This window comes from Haemaphysalis longicornis, unplaced genomic scaffold (genome assembly GCF_048455015.1).
Source record: "Haemaphysalis longicornis isolate Haplotype H1 unplaced genomic scaffold, Haemaphysalis longicornis Haplotype H1 scaffold_9, whole genome shotgun sequence".
NCBI classification, from domain to species: domain Eukaryota; kingdom Metazoa; phylum Arthropoda; class Arachnida; order Ixodida; family Ixodidae; genus Haemaphysalis; species Haemaphysalis longicornis.
Genome location: NW_027526460.1, coordinates 19,992,856 through 20,011,305, shown reverse-complemented (window position 1 = coordinate 20,011,305; position 18,450 = coordinate 19,992,856). Strand labels below are relative to the sequence as shown.

Below are 18,450 nucleotides of genomic sequence, written 5' to 3'. Positions count from 1 at the left end.
GCCTCCACTTTATACAAAATTTGAGCATATGTGCCTCCACTTTATACAAAATTTACCCACTGTTGTATTCAACTCAATTACTTATCTTCTCTTTGCGCCATAGGCCCATTTTGTGTGGCATTTCTCGCTTACGACGCAGGACGCTGGATTTAGGACCTGGCGAGTCGAACAATGCTTTCGCATTAAAACGTTAACTGCCGCTGCTCTGCCATGTGGAAGAGAAACTGCGCTGAAATTTCGCTCTCAAACTCTCGCTCACGTCTGCACTGACGTTCCCTGCTGAATGAGACGCCTAAGGAATTTTCGGATCTTGGTGGTATGAATTGCATAAGAACGGAACACCCGGCATGATCCGTTTTTTATAACCGCACCTCGGTTTACCACGTGCGTTGTGCAACCATGATCTATGAATGGCTGCAGTCAGCTTGCTTACTACGTTTGTAGAGCGAACCTAACCCCAACGAGCCGTTTCCTCCCACATTCTGAACTGAAGCATGCTGACTTAATGTCTGGTGGGAATAAGCGCGGCTGTCACTATATACAACTGCTCTGGGCGCATCGGCCGCCACGTGTTTTCCTGAGCCATGCTTTAGTTCAGCCGACATCGCCCTCGACAAGCAGACATGAAGAGAGTTACAGGTGAGTTATTAACGCGAGGGCAGTCAGGGGACAGGAAGACGCGACTAAGTCGCATGGGAGTGACGAGCAGTGAGAGTCGCAGGTGCACGATAACGAAGAACAGAGACGAATGTGGCAAGTGAAGCGGTGACGGCCAGCTGTAACACGAAACGGAAATCAAAGCAGACATTGCATGGCCCCTGTCTCCGCTGTACTCACCGTCGCGAATGTGGAATATTCGCCGGGAATTATCGGCTGCTACCAAAGAACGCGTACGGGTGAGCCTGTTTTAATAAAATGCCAGAACGAGAGGCGGAATCGACGCTAGATGGTGCGGAGTTTTGCTTGGAGGCAACGCCTGAGAAGGAGCAAAGACAGCCCAGCATGGCAGAGTAAGTTTTTGTTGATTGTCTTTAAAGAAGCACCGACACAACTTCTAGCGCTAAACTCACGCGAAAGGAACAAAACCTATACAAGGCCGCTCGTGCGACACATGTTTTGCTTCGTCCACACTTCTGCTTCTACCGCTATTAATTATCTAGAATTTTAGTGTTCGCGAACTGAAGTGAACTTTTACCCTTCAAAAGTACAACGTTCTTTTGCGTTACGTCGCTATATTCACGTGCAAACAGTGCGGTTGTTCGGGAGCCTATCTTTTACTTTTGCTTATCAGCGCAAATTTTGCTGACTCGGGCCCATCGTCGACAAAAGCGAGGAGTCATTTTCGAAACTACTTAATTACGAAACGTGACTATTTAGATTACACTCTCTGTGTCGTTAAGTCAGTCGACCGCTTCCGCTTGCATAATTCGGTATTTCTCGGCGCGTCATTCTAAACTGTTTTTCTCGGGCCAACAATAAAAGGTGGCTTAAAAGTAACATTTCTTTAATAATCGCAATGCATCGCAAAATAGGTGGACGACAACGCAGACAACACACACGCGGCAACCACGTGCTAACCCGCGTGCGTTTGGGGAAAGCTCGCTTGCGAAGCCAATGGGAGACAAAAAATCCCGGGCCATTTCCGCTAACGTGAAACCTGGCGAGGGGAGAAGCATGCAGTGTATAAGTGTATTCTTGGTGCCTTGGTGTTTTTGCAAAAGGAGATGAAACCGTTGAGGGGTAGAGGTATACAGCTTTGCTGTAAAAGTCCCTTGTCTTTGAAGCATGAAGCTCTCTAGCGCGAGGCGTAAACGAATGTCCCGGTGTTTTCTTAGTACGCGTTACGAAGCGCTCCATCGAGAGGCGTAAACGAGTTTCCCCGGTTTTTTAGTATCGTGACTACATGATACGACGACGACATGAGACGCCAACAGCCCCAGCCCCTAAGGGGCTTCGCTCCTATATACAACTTCGTTCAATTTAAAGAAATAGCCTTTGGTACTCAGCTTCATTCTAGCCGTGAAATACGTTGTTTAACCGAAAAAAAACGCAACGAATATTGAAACACTTTCAAATTTCGCGCTACAGTGACGTAATATGGGCAGGAGTGACGTAGTGTCAACCAGCACGAACGTAGTTATCAGCGTATTAGCTGCACGCCAGCATTGAAATGATGCGATCAAACGAAACTTGAAGCCCCACTACAAGCTCCCAGTTATGCGTCTTGGCTGCGACTAAGGTTTTTGTCCGCCAATCGCACAAACAAGATCCTGTGACGTCATAGAAAAATCGCCCGAAAGGGGCTGGGGAATCGCCACAGGTCCATCTGTTTTCTTTAATCTCTTTTAATACTTTGAAGTTTACGATAAAAAAATTGTATAATTGTTATCGGGACAATGAAGTCTTTTAATTAACCAAACGTTTTTAGTCCCTCGTGCTCCATTTAAAAAAGCTCAGTGATTGAGCGGCGTTGTAACTCAGCGAAGGGGAGACATGTGGAAGTACTGAAGAGAACGAGAGCGCAGCGGAGAACGTACGACGTTGATAGCTTTCGTGCCCGTGTCTACGGGTCCACCCGCTGCTCTGAAGCACTCTGATATACAACTACCGTATCTTTGCACATATAACCAGCCCCTACATACGATCCGCACTTCCACTTTCAGCCCGCCGGAAAAAAAAATCCTCGCGTATTGCCCGCACATTTAATACAGGAAAGGCTGCACCAAACCTACTGCTCAAGCAACACATCACATACTATGTAGACAGAAAAAGCGTATATTTAGTAAGTAGAATACACAGACTGCAAGGCGAAAGTCACAATTCACTCTGCATTTCACAATTCCCAGCTCTGTAGAGAATTTTTTGTGGTGATGTTGCGCAGATTCGTGGGTTTATAGGTATTTCGTCGAAGTAATCAAATTCAGTTAGCGTGCGCTCGTCCTTGTTTTTTCTTCTTTGTCCTTGTATGTTTTGCGCAATCGCTGCCATGGAAGGCTTAGTGAGTGTCACTGCGTAGGAGCTTCGCGGCACAACGAGCATTGTCGTGAAGCTGCACTAAAGGAAAAACCCCGGGTATTATCCGCACCCCTACTTTGCCACTGAAATTTTCGCATTTTTAGTGCAGGTTATACGCGCGAAAATACGGTATACAAATAAGTCGCTTGAATTCGTTGCGCATGCAGGGACAAAATCGCGACTGGACCGCAACAGTCAGCGACCTCTTGCCTCCGGCTTCCTGCCAGCGTCAGCCGCAAGCTCCTGCCTTTCAAGCTGCACTACTTTTTGTTCGTCGCAGGTAGGCCCAAGACTGGCTCTGTCTACCATGCCATTCCCACACATTCAAGCGAAGCTTATATAAAGAGGGGTCCGTGTATTTTAACGCCTAGCATTCTTTCTTGAGTACCCCCCCCCCCCTCCCCCCCCAGCCAAGACCGTGTAACGCCCCGCAAGTGCGCAAAAATGGATAAGTGGCGAAAGTAACACATTTAATGGTTATGGTAGCGTAAATGGGGATAATTAGTCGAACAGATTTTTGGAAAAAAAAATAAAACACAAAAATACAGAAATAAAAATTTTGCGAAAATGATCTGACGAAATTACAGATGTGTATCTGATACATGTCCTTCAAAAACCGATTGCTAAACGAAAATAGCCCGCAAAAGAACGTTCGAAATAGGCATAAAAACATAGCGAGAATGAGAAAGCCGTGTAACTCCCTGCATTTCCACAAAAAATGCGTAACTGGCCGAAGTACAGTCTTGCCCACTTATCACAATATCCAAGTACCAAGGAAATCCCATCGTTATAACCGATAATTGTTATATGCGGGTTGCTAAATAAAAAGACGTAGCAGAGCTCAAAACATTTTATTTGCAGGCAAGCAAGGTTGTACTGTTACCTATTTGTGGAAAAGAAGCCATACCCAGTCAGCTTTGTTTGCGGCACATGAAGCTGGCGCACATTTTTCAAGAGCATCTGTAGGTGCTTCACCTAGCTGAGCGAAGGGTCCTTTGTGGAAACAAGTCCCTGAGGGACTATGGTGTGTTGGGCCTCCTGCGAAGGTCCTACCCGAGTAGGCTGTGCAACCGCGTCGTCAGAGTCGCCACTGCCACCGCTGTCCACAGCACGTTTCCGCGCAACGATCGCCTCTTCAGTGAGGCACTGAGACGTTTCCAAAACCCCAGCCCTGACTTCTGATCCGCGGAAAAACGGAGGTAGTTGAAGAGGGCCCCAGTCAAATTCAAAGCAGCAGGCACGGGGACGGGGCCAAAGCGGCGGCATCGGGAGGGGTGTTTGGAAGGAGAACTGAAAGGAGAACTCTCGCTTCCTCTTAAGCTGCGCAGTTGACTCGTTTTCTGAGGGTTGGACGGGATGCCAGGCGCATCGTGGCGTATGGCGATTCAATCGTTTATCCGATTCAGTGGTTATATCCAATATCTCAGCACTGGAGCATTGTAATAAGCGGTTTATTTTCCCATGGAAAGCAAACAAAAGCGGACGGTGCCATAGCTGTTTATCGTTATATCCGATATATTGTTATAAACGGTATCGTTATAAGTAGATTCGACTGTAACACATGTAATCGCTGTGATAGGGTAAATGCAGACAGTTGGCCCAACAGAATTTTGAAAAACAAAAATATATAAAAAAATTGAAAAATATGTTGCGAAAATACTTTGATGAAATCAAAATAGGCATCTTATTAAGCATATTTACCAGGAAACGAAGGCTAAACTGAAAAATAGCGGAAAAGGACTTTCGAAATACGAGTAAAAAATAGCGAAAATGACCAAACTGCGTAACGCCCTGCTTTCCCACAACAATACACAATTTGCGGAAATGACATATTTAATCGTTACAATACAGTGAATAGATATACTTGGTCGTACAGAATCATGAGAAACCAATAAATAGAAAAAATAGAAAACAAAAACATGGCAAAAGTGATCTTATGACATGAAAAAAAAAAATGCATCCGATACATCGTTTCCTCAAATCGAAGACTAAACTTAAAAATCCCGGCAAAAAGTGGGAAATGCAAATAAAAATATTAGCACAAACGGGCGAATCCTGCACTACGCCTCGCACCCTGCACGGCGAATTGGCGAGATCAAGGCACTTAATCGTAACAGTATGTTTACATAATTGGCGAAAAGAAACAAAAGAAAACATACAGACCGTGAAAAAACCCACGTCTTTGGCTATTCATAGCCACATCTGTCTGTAAAGAACTCACGCTCTAGCCAAGCGGCATAAGAAAGCTACGCATTGGTAGGCAATTTTCCGAATTTCAGCAGATTTTTGTGTCCGAGAATGAAAACTCCCGAGGCTCTACGTGTCTTTAGGAGACGAACTTCCCGCTCTATGTGCTATATTATTTTTTACGCCAATACTTTCAGGAGAAGCCGGTGTCATGCCCTACCTTGCTGTCGTTGGACGACAAAACGGCATCGGACCGACTACAGTGGCAGTTATCTTCGCTGTCATGCCTCTGTTCGCTGTTGTCTTCAAGCCTGTTGGCGGGTTCATCGTGGACCGGACTCGCAACGTCACCGCTGTCATTCTCGCTCTGCAAGTGATCTGCACTCTTCTCTTCGGCATTGCGTTCCTTTGCCCCAGCGCCAAGTCGGAAGGCGCGATATTCAAAGGCCACCTGAACTGTTCACAAGAAGAGTTTAGTGTCAACGAAAGTGAGGGACTGGAGGGGTGTGCTGCCAGCGATTCTTTGAGCTGCACCGTGGCCACCAAGCAGCGTGTCTGGGAAGGCGTGGGCGCCCGTTTTATACTAGAAACGAAGAAACTGTTGCTAAACAACTCATCCGAGGTATGCGATCACCTCAGTGGCGAGAACTCTTCCGATACTTCTCCAAATGAGGTGAGGTGTTCGTGTAAAACTAAGCTGTTCCGAAACCTCAACTTTTGGATCTACAGTGTGTCCGCTGTGCTTGCCTTCGCGTTCGTGACCACACTGACCAACGTTGGCGACGCTGCCGTCAGCAATGCGCTGGGTTCGGACATTACGGCCTTCGGCAGGCAGCGCCTATTTGGTTCCCTCGCCTGTGGTGTGATGTCCCCGCTAGTTGGCTACCTGGTCGACAGGGCTAGCGACGAAGGCTACGCCGACTACAGGCAAGGATTTTACGTGTTCGCCGCGGGTATGTTCCTAGACATGATACTCATCCTGTCTGTCCCAAGGATGCGCACAACAGAGGTGTCGGCGAACTTCTTCAAGGACATCGCGGAGCTTCTGTCGAACACGGAGATTTTGCTGTTTACTCTTTTCACGTTCGTGGTGGGTTCAATGATGGGATTCCTCAACTCGTTCGAGACGTGGTTCTTGGAAGACCTGGGGACTCCGAAGTACCTCATAGGCCTCAGTAAGACAGTACAGTGCTTAGGCGCCGAACCGATGCTTTTCTTTTTGTCTACCTACATACTCAAGCGGATCGGCTACTTCTACTCGTATTCAGCTGCTTTTGCTTTGTTTGCCTGCAAAGCCCTCGGCTACTCCTTTCTGCGGAATGTCTGGGGCTCCCTGATCGTGAACATTATCGGTGGAGCCGTGTTCCCAATGACTTACGCTACGATGGCCGTCTTCGCAAAGAAGAAGTCGAGACCAGGAACAGCTGCTTCCATGGTTTGCGTCCTTGGAGCGACGTATGAAGGACTGGGTAAGATTGGGCTTTCGCATCAAACTTTGAAGCATTCCTAAAAGTACCCTAAGAATGTTATGATGTCCTATCTTTATTATTTAGCGATGACATGCGAAACAACGCCCACGAAATGTGCGCATCCCAAGTTATGTCGTTCATAACTTGGAATCACCGTTCTAGTCAAGAGGACTCAGTAAAAAAAAAAAAAAAAAGCACGAAGAAAAATAAACAAACAGACATGCATTTATGCTGATCGTGGGAAGCCTTGTTCAGCATAAAGCTATCAGAAATAGGAACGTCAGAGTTAGGATAGTAGCTTTCAGCGTGCGCCGTAGGCAAGGAGCTATGTTTCGTCGCTACTGTTATGTGTGACGCCGTTTGCATGACGAATAATTCAAGCTTTTGTGTTGTCAGATATCATTCGTGCTGATTATGCAAGCGTTTTCTGTTTTATCCTGTCGCTTATCTACACCAAAAAATCTCGTATATTCATTGATTAACCGGCCCTCGTGTCACATATTGTAACGGGGCATAGCGGTGGGCAATACTACTCAGCGCCATTACATATGACCAGCGACGACGACGACGAAGAAGGGGCTGGCGTTCCCTGCGCTGGCTATGTGATCGCCATATTGTAAAAACTGTAAATAGACCATTCATCGTTCTTCACCATAGTTCGTCTCATCTGCTATGTCGCCACGTTACAATATGTTCTTCATACTGATAGATATATAGCACACGAATTCGATGATTTTAGATTTACTCTGAACGAGCAATTCTTGTACACTGTAAAATTGTTTACACCCTTATTGTCTATATAACACCCTTAAACCCTATAAAAACAAAAAAACACCCTTCAAAATGGTGTAATTACCCTAAAACACTCTTTAAAAAGATGTATTCTTGTGTTTTTGCTAGGGTGCAAGGGTGTTATAAAGGACAGAACACTCTAACGGGTGTCTTATTTTGTTTGTTTTATAGTATAGTGTAAGGGTGTTAGGTATACAGACAGTGATTTACACCTAAAGTGGTGTCAATCATTTTACAGTGTGCAGGAGCCGAAACTTCTCCTTTCACGAGAAAATTTCCGCCAGAAAAGCGACCAGAACATAATGCTGCGTCGAAAGCAGAAATTGTTATTCACCTTAGCTGAACGACTTCAGGAAAACTATATTATCGACCAAGCAGATAAGTACCCTAGTGTCACCTTTGAAAGGACACTGCAGTGAGTTGTAAATATTGCCGAATAACCTTATCGTAATCAAGTGTTGAATGTAGGCCATGTTCCTAGCTTCTTGGGCCGATCTAGGCGCATTTTAATTTTAAACAGAAAAGTCGTTGAAAGAGCCGTTCCCCTCGCATTATTCTTACCAATTTTCTGGCGTCGGTCATGACTCCACACCACCAATTACTGGTGTGCTTAACCAATACACACCGTGTATGAACAAACAAGATGTCATCACTAAGCATGAAATTGATTAAAAATCTGTATTGTGAAGGCTGAGATAGCATGAAAGTACATTGGGAAACATTGAGACGCCATTGCGCTAAATGGTGTTTTTTCGCCTACCGCCAACGGATAAACTGATAAACTGAGGCCCTGAATACCGCTGAAGAGTAAAATAACGAAGTACACTGTTTAATTGGCGCACAGTGCAGCATATAAATAAGGCTCAACTGCACAAATGCATTTTACTGCCTCTGTTAAAACAGCCTAAGGAAACCACAAGTAAGATACCTTAGCGAATCCTCTCTGGATTCTCGGCTCTACATAGGTTGCGAAATTCCTCAGATTGCGGAATAATTTCTCATGTTCCATTTCTTTCCTGCATATGGACAATAATTATGGGATGTAAATTGGACTGTGATTGTCTGTTTCTGTGCCCCATTGCATCTTGGACGTGCCTTAAAGGAGCCATGAAGACAACATAGAAGTTTGTGTCATTCAAAAGATTTCGTATTTTATAGTGCCCCCAGCGCTTGTCCGGATGCAAACGATGCTTTATTCACTGAGAAATTAAGTCATTTAAGTTAAAATTTTTATTTTCCCGCTAAATCATGTGTTTTCGTGGTCTGCAATGACATCTGCCGATTGGAAAGCCTTGTTTACTGTTAGTGAACCTAGATGGCGCCACCATACCATGGCAAGCGGTTTTCTGCCTTTGGTTTGTTTTTGACCGCATTTAAATCTGGCTTGTTTTTGTTCTGAGAGAAAATAATCGCTTCGTGAAACGTAGTGCTCTCTCGACAAATACGGTCACGTAAGACACCGTTGCTTGCGTCAATCGGCCAGTGTCGTTTGAGACAACCCGAAAGCCCCGCAGTCCTGTGCAGCTAAACCAAGCATAGTGCGCGCAGTACCAACTGCCGTGCGCATCGGTACTTCTATGTTTACTTGTGCTTTCGTAACTTACACTGTTTGTCCCACCATTCTTACGGCTTTAAAAAGAATTTGCCCTTAATATAAGCGCAAATAGCTCGTTCGCCTAATTTGCGTTTGCTTTTGCCGCCCTCCGCCAATCGCAGAGCTGGCTGGTATGACATCACAGATTCTGTTGCGGGAAACGAGCTGTAGGTCGCATGACCATTCCCTTTTTTTCCTAATTATGTAGCTTATTTGAGCGAAGTTTACGTTAAAAGTGGTGTGAATATGATTTAACGAGGTAATCTTTTGAATGAACCAAAGTTGTGTTTTCTCTTCATGGCTCCGTACATACATACCGTAAAGTTCCGGAAGAACACCCACCCAAAGTACAGAGATATCAAGTGAAAAATACGGGACGGGCGATCTTTCGCGTCAGGGGCGAAAAACTAGAAAACGAAGTGGCCGCACCACCAACCGAAACCGCGGAGATAACCAAGAAAAAGTACCAGATGGGGAACTTTTCGGCTCAAGTGCGGAAAGGATAAAAAAGTGACCACGTCAACACATGAATAGATGATTCGCGTTTATTTTGTTCGCTCATCGGTGCTAAAGCCATCGGTTTTAGGGTGTGGGAGATCTTTGGGGTCTTTTAATAAATTGAATATTTCACCCCTAAAGGGGGGTGGGCAGTGTTTCGTGGGTGGACGTTCGCTCGGAAGTTTACGGTGGTTTGTTCGATTCCACTGTCATTTCTCATACCCTCTATATTCATTCCTTTCTTTGTCCCTCGTGTTCTTACTCCAGTGGGAAGTAGCAGGCCTAAGGTCAGTCTTTCAGGCCGACCTCTTCTTCTTTCAATAAGCGTTTACTCTCTCTCTCTCTCTCTCTCTCTCTCTCTCTCTCTCTCTCTCTCTCTCTCTCTCTCTCTCTCTCTCTCTCTCTCTCTCTCTCTCTCTCGCTCTCTCGTTATGATAATAATGACGATTATGGAGTTCTGTCTCCGCTTCATAGGTTCTGCAGCGGGCAGCTTACTCGGTGGCATCGGCATCGACACGGTCGGAGGGAGGCAGACATTTCGATACCTCGGATTCGTGGCCGTGGCTAGCTCGATCCTCTGTGCGTTGGGTTACTGTGTCCTTAACGCTACCAAAAGTCAAGCCCCAGGTAAATTCATCGCTAAACTTGATCACTGCTGCCAGAATCAAGCGGGTCGCCACCGAACGTGTCTTTCTCCATTTCAGATGGTACGTTGAGGGTGCCTGTTGCGACAGTTTCCGGTGACGCGGCAGAAATGCTTTTGCTGCAATCCACGTCACAGAAGCCTACGGCGTGAGAGCGCGAGCGTGACGAGACTGCGGCTCTTGAATGTGCGTGCAGTGCGAAGTGAAATGACGCCTGGTAGGGTTTCAAATAAAGGTCGCCTCGAATTATTTGCCACAGCCTTGTAGTAACACAGTGGCACAACGATATAGCGTACGTCTCTCAACGGGTAAGTATTTTGGCTGTGTCACGAGTTGTCGGGGATCAGCAGCGTCTATTAACGCTCGCATTGTTGATAATCAATGCAAAACCGCGTCACACTTTGTGAAGCACCACACCTTCGGGGCGCTGCTTATTTATGCTGGCGCGAGCGCCAGCAGCGACGCCCGGGCAGCTTTTATCGTGATGGAAAAGTAAATCTTTACGGTGCGCTATTCTCAACACTTTGCGCTCCTCCGTCCACCTTAGCGTATACCTGCTAACTAAACTGTCGGCTGAAACTGAAGCCAACTAGTGATTGCCCAAGTTGACCTCTTTCGGTCAATTTTGCTGCTGACACCCTATACACCTTAAGGCACACCATACGCTGTGGAAATCCCGAGCTCTCTCGTGCTTGCTTGGCACAGCGGGGTTCTCCAATTGTACACTATTGCGAAGTTGTTTAGTGCCGACGAGCACTGAACGTTGAATAGGGTAATTACATGCTTTTTAAAATTAAATGTTAAAGGAAGATGCCTCGGCTCAAGGCGGGGTTTTCGGCTTGGCCTAACGCACCCTCTCATCTGCTAGAGTTTTGTCTTACTGCCTTTTTTTTTCTCTCTGCCATGCTGGGTAGAAGGTTTGTCAGAATATTGCGAGTAGTGCAAATATAGCGCTGTTTAAAAGAGACCGTCTCTACCAGTCAGGGTGCGACGTGATGCCGGATTCATCAAAGCGTCGGAGCAGGCTGCACGCCGCGGTTCCAGACTTCCTGGTCACTCGGGTGTCGGTACTCATCCAACGTTGAAGAACCCCAGGTGGTCAAAAGTAATCCGGAGCCCTCCACAACGGCGCGCCTCGTCGCAGCTGCGTCGGCGCGTTAAAGCTCATAATCAATCAATCAGCCCGTCATCCTCCGCCGGCATCACATGTGTATGTAACAGCAACCGACAAGCGTTGCCTTTGGGATCTTCCACAACACCTATGTCATTCAGCAGATGTTGCGCGACCCGGGGAAGTCAGGCCAAGTCTTGACCACCTCCCGGGCCCCGGTGGTCGCGGCGGACCTCTGGGCCTTCATTCACCCCCAATACCTGATCCCGATGGACAAAATAACGTTTTCCTTCCTTCCTTACTTTCTTCTCGGTGACGGGGTGTGCCCGCCCTCGTGTTCCGTCACAGGAGCACGATTTGACACGTCGGGGAGCCCGAAACGTTTAATGCGTAGCATTTTTTTTTCCGAGCACCCACCACAGCCAGGACCGTGTAACACCCTGCATTTCGACAACAATGCAGGACTGGCGGAAGTAATATATTTAATATTGTGATAGCGTGAATGGAGATAATTGGTCGAACAGAATTTTTGAAAACCAGAATAAGAAAAATAAAAAGAAAAATAATATTTTCACAAAAATCACCCGACAAAACAAGAAACACAGGTCACTGACCAAGTCAAAAACAAATTTACGTTTCGGGAGCGCTACGGCTCTCTTGTTCAAGATTATGAACAAGGGAGCCGTAGCGCTCCCGAAACGTAAATTTGTTTTTGACTTGGTCAGTGACCTGTGTTTCTTGTTTTGTAGTATGCTACCTGACCAGACGGTATGCCGTCCAACCATCGACTTCAAAAATCACCCGACGAAATCAAAAATAGGTATCTTATACATATCTTTCCAAAACCGAATAATAAACAAGAAAATTATGCGAAACAAAGTTGGAAATACGAATAAAAAATAGTGGAAGCACACCAACCCTGCGCTACACCTTGCATCCGCGGAAAATACACAATTGGTGAAATAAATCCACTTAATCGCTGTAAGTTTACATCACTGGCGAAACTAAATAAAAGAAAACTTAAAACAATAAAATAATCCAAGGTCATTGGTTATCCATCGCCACATCTTGCTGTAAAAAAATTCAAAATCTGGGCACGCTGTATGCTACGCATTAGAAAACAGTTCTCTGAATTTCTGCAGATTTTTTTCCCGATGCCTCACCTACGGTAGTTCACTAATATATATCGAAGTTGCCATTACTATTGCACAATAAAACAAAATAAAATAAAGTAAGTGCATATGGAGTGTTGTATTGCCATATTCAGTATTATCTTGGAATTACGAACTGCTCTACAAACTATTCCTTTAGGCTCGGAAACATAATTGGAAAAAGTTCTTAACCGCTTCGTATTTGACTTCTTAGAAGTGAATACTACAGACCATGGTGTGCTGCGAACGTCTGCCTAAGCTTCCCTAAATTGGCAGATGAATCAGACCATTTCAGAGATAACATTGTGAGATCTTTCCCAATATTTAGTTCACGATGTATTTTTTTGCTGTGTTTGAGCCTCCAGATACTTCCGCGTACCACGCTCTTGTTTACGTAAAATCGCCTACTAGAAGCGCCGGATGATGCATTGGGAATTGTTCGCATTTTTTTGAAGAGAGGTAAGTAAAGCAAAACATGAAACAGGAATGTCGGCACCATAACAGGGCTGCAACATGACTGCAAAATGCAGCTGTGCCCGCATGAAGCGATTGCAGTTATTGACAATTCCTTCGGTGATATTCTGCGAGGCAGGTGCCGCGTTTTTTATACATTTTTAAGCGCACATGAAGCGTTATGGCACACGCACAAATGTTTTTGAGGGGTGTTCATCGCGCTATGAGAGGTCGTGATACAAACTCTTCGGTACGTTTTGGAGCGCAGCCATACATGGGAAACATCTGAGGCTGGTAGAAATGGGAGTTATTTTTTCGCAGGTGCATCAGAACTGGCGCTGCCTAAGCCGGATACCATGTAGATTACGATACTGATGATGATATTGTTGGCGATTTATAGATTGACTGGTTTGTGAAAATTAAAACGGTTTAATCACTGGAAAAACTTGCTTACATGCTTGGCACAATTTGAGGATCGGGAGAAACAGGTCTTCCTACAAACATACAAGACAACTGACTGTGGTTGACCCCGCACAGTTAAAAGGCTCAGCCGAATTAAATCGTACACCGAACAAAAATAACAAAAAAACAGTTAATTTACTCAACATATTCAACAAATTTTACTCAACATAGTATTTTATATCCTTTCTTCGTTTTCTTTTTGTTTTGTTTGTAAGCATGTGCAGCTTTCCCGCTCATGGCTGTCCTTTCAACAGCGATTACTTTGCCGTTATTTAGCGTAATGTAAAGTTATTTTGCGCAGCTAATATTGGGGGTGAAAACTTTCTTTGCGCACAGTTTCAAGACTTGCACGTTTTGCGGCTAGGTTCCTGAGCCATGGAAACTATCCCATAGTAATGCATGGGGAGTAAGATTTGACAGCGAATTGCACATAAACTATTCAGAATCCTGGAAAGTTCTTCTAATGTTTTTATCTTCACGTTGACGTCTTGCTTTGTGCCAAATATCACTTTCCTAAAGTACTTTTCCCAGGTTCCTGAGAGATCGGAATTTTAAGCGAGAAAGCTGGGTATGGGTACTGCCAAATGGCTGATCACGGTGATGACAGCGGACATCGAAGACAAGCATGTGAGCTTGATGCAGAGCTTGCGTCGAAAAATAATATCCGGCTGTCGTTCTTTGATGCCAGCCAGAGTCAATGACTTCTCCTGTCCTGCATTTCCCTCCGAATGTGAAGGCTTCGAAAGGACCGTAACCCTTCAGTACCCTTCACCCCTCTGCGTACGCCCCCGTATTCCCGTAACCAGACAGGCTGACACTGAGTTCGTTGAATTATCAAAGGTATCCGACAAGGTTCACACGGAAAGCCAACACAAAAGTTAGAAAACTTCGCCATCCTCCTGCTTTGGGTAAGCAGGTTCATATGTATTTTAAAGACTGCAAACAATGTGCTGAAATTTTTGAAAAATGCTCCAAGTGATTTTCACATTACGTCTGGTACCCCACGAGGAAGTAATCTGCGACCACTTTCATTGCTCATTTGTAAAAATGATTTGGTTGGTGTTATTCCGTCGAACTATTTAGGTATGACTGCTTTTTTTTTTTTTCAGAAATGTTTGCAGTGAATGGGATCATATTTCAATTCAACAATCCACCGGAAAAAGAGTTCGTGGTTAATGAAAAGCCAGTTCTAGAATGCGGTAACGTCCCTGGTAGTCCCATTCCTTGAATTTCATTTTGTGACGTCATAACCCGCGCTTTTTAAAAACGCTAGCCTACCCGTTTTATGCATTTACCCTCCTGACCAACTCTCACTCCCTTTCCACAAGCAGGACGATCAGCAGCGGGAGTTGATGTTACGTTTTTTTTTTCTGGAGGAAGGCTTCATCACCGACTTCATCCTGACATAAATTTTTACACTAAAAATTTTCCTTTGCTCCATGGCGACAAGACACCGGAGGTAGGAGCGCAACTCGGTATTATTTTTACAAAAACATAATTCTAGACAACTTCCCAACATTTCTTCCTCAGCTCTACTGAACTTTTAATTCCTCTAAAAAAATTAAAAGAACTAACGACCCTTCGTCTAACGACAACGATGGTTGAAATAAATGCTCAGCTTTCTCGTGAGAGATCCGTTATCTGTCGCTGGGATTGTAGGGGTTCACAGAGATTTGGTGACGGGGCGGTCGCCATGAGTGGAACCAAGAAAGCTTCGTTTTAAATCCAATCTGCTTCAGTCGTGTCGGAATGACGCGTTGGGATAGACGTCGGCTTCATAACGCGAGGGACCCAGGTTCGATTCTGACCACGGGAAGTGTGTTTTTTTAAGTGCAGAGCACTTTATGGGCTCGCCTTGTCGTCTTAGCTCGCTAACGGTCGATGCGACTGCCAGAATCAGGCGGTGCAGCGAGATAGCGGACCCAAATAGAGCATTCTCTCCCTGCGTCAGGGAGTCACGCTGAAGCTTCGAAAACCACGCGGGTTATATAGTCGTAACCGTTCGAACCTCGTGAACCGCTGGCGCTTGTCATACATCTCGCAAAGAAAACTGCAGGTACATTTCAGGCAAAATATGTGTATGTAACCGACAGCCCCCGCGTTCATTTGGTTAGGAACGCTCGTTGGGTTGGTTTTTACGATATATACAGGGTGTCCCATCTATCATGCACCAAGATTTTAAAAAGGGTAATGGCGTAAATCGGAGAAAACCTAGCGCATAACGTTTGCAGTACTGTGGAGAATCGGGCAGCATTTGTTCGTTAATGAGACCTAACTAATTAATTGTAATTAATTATCTAACTCTAGCAGTACTGCCCTAATCACTAAAGTGTCAATGAGGCACTTGTAGGTACCCACGAGAGGCATCTAACTGCGGTATTTTCAGCGACGAACTTATAGCGTACACAATTATTCTGACTGATAAAGAAAACCCGAGAAATATGAAGAACACCACGTGACGGCGCCTCCGCGCGCATCGTAAAGCAATGCCCTCAAACAGGCTGCCTCTGAGTTAGCTAGAATGAAATAAACAAAAGAAAAAAAGAAGAAATCGCGACGGAGTTTGTGTCTTATCTGCACACGCGCCACGAGAATCTTGTTGTTGCTGCTCCTTCCATGCATTGCAGTATTAAGGTGATGCGTTGTCTGTTCGGGCGCGTGACAGGCGAAGCAGTTGCTTTCAATCAGCTTACTTGGGGACGCTGCTTTACAGTGCGCGCGGAAGCGCCATATTTTTCATATTTCGCGAGTTTTCTTTATCTGCCAGAATGAATGAGTACGCAATTAGTTCGTCGCTGAAAATACCGCAGTTAGATGCTCCTCGTGGGTACCTACAAGTGCCTCCTTGCCACTTCAGTGATTAGGACAGTAATTCTCGAGTTAGATAATTAATTACAAATAATTAGTCAAATCTCATTAACGAAAAAATTACTGTACGCTTCACCACAGTACTGCAAACATTATGCACTAGGTTTTCTTCGAGTAACGCCGTTGCTGTTTTTTTTAAATCTTGGTGCATGATAGTTGGGACACCCTGTATAGTGAGCGAAAAAAGCGGCCGCGCAAGAAAAAATTTGCCGCGTATCTGCTCCTTTCGTTGCAAATGTCGACAAAAGACGATAGTCTTTGTTGAATTTTGCCAAGTAAATGCCTCCCTTTGCATTTCCCGCTCACCTCTCAAAGGTTTGTTCAAGTCAATTTAAATTTACCGTGTTCTACTGCTCCCGGGCGGGTGCCTCAATGCCAGCGCTGCCGTGTACGGCGGAGGCGGGCGTGAATTGAGTCGCCTTACTACAACGTTTATAGAACCATGTTGCCCTTCTCCACGTGCGTTCCAAGCGGAACGTGGAACCTATCATTGGAACGTTTCGTTTCTCTTGATGTTTGATTCCTTAAATACCGCTATAGGAGTGCTGGCAACAGCAGGCGACGATTTTCTGCAATTAATGTAGTATTTCATTTGCTATAGCAAAAACCAAGCATTCATAATTTTTTAAAATAAAGGAACACTGCAGATATCACTCATGTATTGATTTTACGCCTCATATTTGCGTAATGTCTTGTTTTTGTTCAACAGTTTTGGCAAGTATGAGCGTTAACACCGCACTTAGACGTTTAGATTTGGCTGTGAGTATATAGACTATATTGCGCAGATTTTGTTTCACTTTGGCCGGGTGGCTGAATTGAGCCACAGACAGACTCACAAACAAACAGACAGACAGTCCAAAATTTCTGTGTTTAACTAGCCCAAGAGAGACTATCGCCTTTAAAAAATGGCGCGTTCGAAATGCCGCAGAAAGGCTCCAGCCGCGCAAGAAAAAAAATTACGTGTTCGAAATGACGAGAAACAGCTCCAGCATACGAAATTAAAGCAAGCGCAAAAAGAACAAAACTCCCGTTGGCTCAGTTTCAGGCAGGGGGTGCGCGGGCACTGCGAAGGCGGGAAATTTCAAATGCATTGGGTGGCAGCAGTGAGCGGATAACGGCGCTGCAGCCGATTATGGCGAATCACTGCTCTGCACTTCCGACAGCTTTCACATTGAGTGGAATGGCTTTAATTTTTTCTCGAGGGGCTTGATGTGTATTGGCTTATCATCATCATCGTTTTGTCTAAACCCATTGTGTAAAGTAGGCATTCCTGCAGTGCGTTTTCGCGACGGGATGGTTTCCATCAATGAGGCATTGAAAGCTTCGCTTTAAAAACACCTCTGAAAGTACAACAATTTTAGTCTGCGATAGCTGTAATAGATCGAAGCCACAATACGCAGAGCACGCTTCAGTTACATGGTGCGCACATACTAGAGAGATATCGTGCAACGCAAGACAATCCGACGAAAAACGGTTAGGTTCATTTTCGGTGAATGATGCGAAATGATTAAACTTTTACGTAACTTCCCTTCAGCAACCATAACATTGGATTCTGAAGAAGCATACAGCCTCGTTTAATGCGCATTTTTTGACCGAATTACTACAATCGGAAATCGTTTTCTCTCTGAGAATTGTACAGATTAGTATTCTGTCGTCGCCACCCCCCCCCTCCCCCCAAGATTACAGTTTGAATTTTACAGAGTTTGTAAAAGCACTGTTATCTCTCTGTTAACGATAGACTTATCCTTTGTTTTCTGACCATCAATTTTGTGAAAGATTTGAATGCTTGTGTTTTTCCAAGTGTTTTTCTTAATCACGTATAACACACGAAGCTTTATCTTTCTTCTGCTACCATTTTCCCCCTCGTGATTATATGATATTCTTTCCCGCAGCACTGTTACAACAATAAATAAACAAATCTGCGATGCATGGAGGCATGTGAGTTCTTCCACGCAGGTAACAGCTCCCCATGAAAGCACTGCTGTCAATCAGCCCTGAGTCCGTACAGGATTGTGGGGTAATTGGGCCGACACTAATAACCCAGAACAACGAGTCACAGGCGGCTACCCCACCTTATCGCTCGCGCTTGCCTCAGTTTCCCAAGAATTACCATGGGTGAAGTCACGTTTAACCTCGGCGAGCTGTCACGACCGCAAAGAGCCGTCTGTATTTTTCTTGCTCCTCTCACTTATCGCGCACATCTTGG

The 18,450-nt window shown here is 45.1% G+C and overlaps 1 protein-coding gene across 1 annotated transcript; it reads left to right on the top strand.

Annotated features, from left to right (window-relative positions):
• Positions 1-17: 17 nt before the first annotated feature.
• LOC144153692 (major facilitator superfamily domain-containing protein 6-A-like) lies at positions 18-10,699 on the top strand. Its single transcript, XM_077685367.1, has 5 exons — positions 18-1,010; positions 3,183-3,295; positions 5,400-6,671; positions 10,030-10,182; positions 10,260-10,699. Exons 1-5 carry the CDS (start codon positions 916-918, stop codon positions 10,349-10,351), a joined length of 1,725 nt encoding a protein of 574 aa, XP_077541493.1. The 5' UTR covers positions 18-915; the 3' UTR covers positions 10,352-10,699.
• Positions 10,700-18,450: the final 7,751 nt, after the last annotated feature.

Bases quoted from the DNA above. Each gene is read 5' to 3' on its own strand.
- LOC144153692 (XM_077685367.1), top strand. From the start codon at position 916: ATGCCAGAACGAGAGGCGGAATCGACGCTAGATGGTGCGGAGTTTTGC. The intron at 6,672-10,029 runs GTAAGATTGGGC...TCCGCTTCATAG, and splicing joins AGCGACGTATGAAGGACTGG to GTTCTGCAGCGGGCAGCTTA. The intron at 10,183-10,259 runs GTAAATTCATCG...TCTCCATTTCAG, and splicing joins TACCAAAAGTCAAGCCCCAG to ATGGTACGTTGAGGGTGCCT.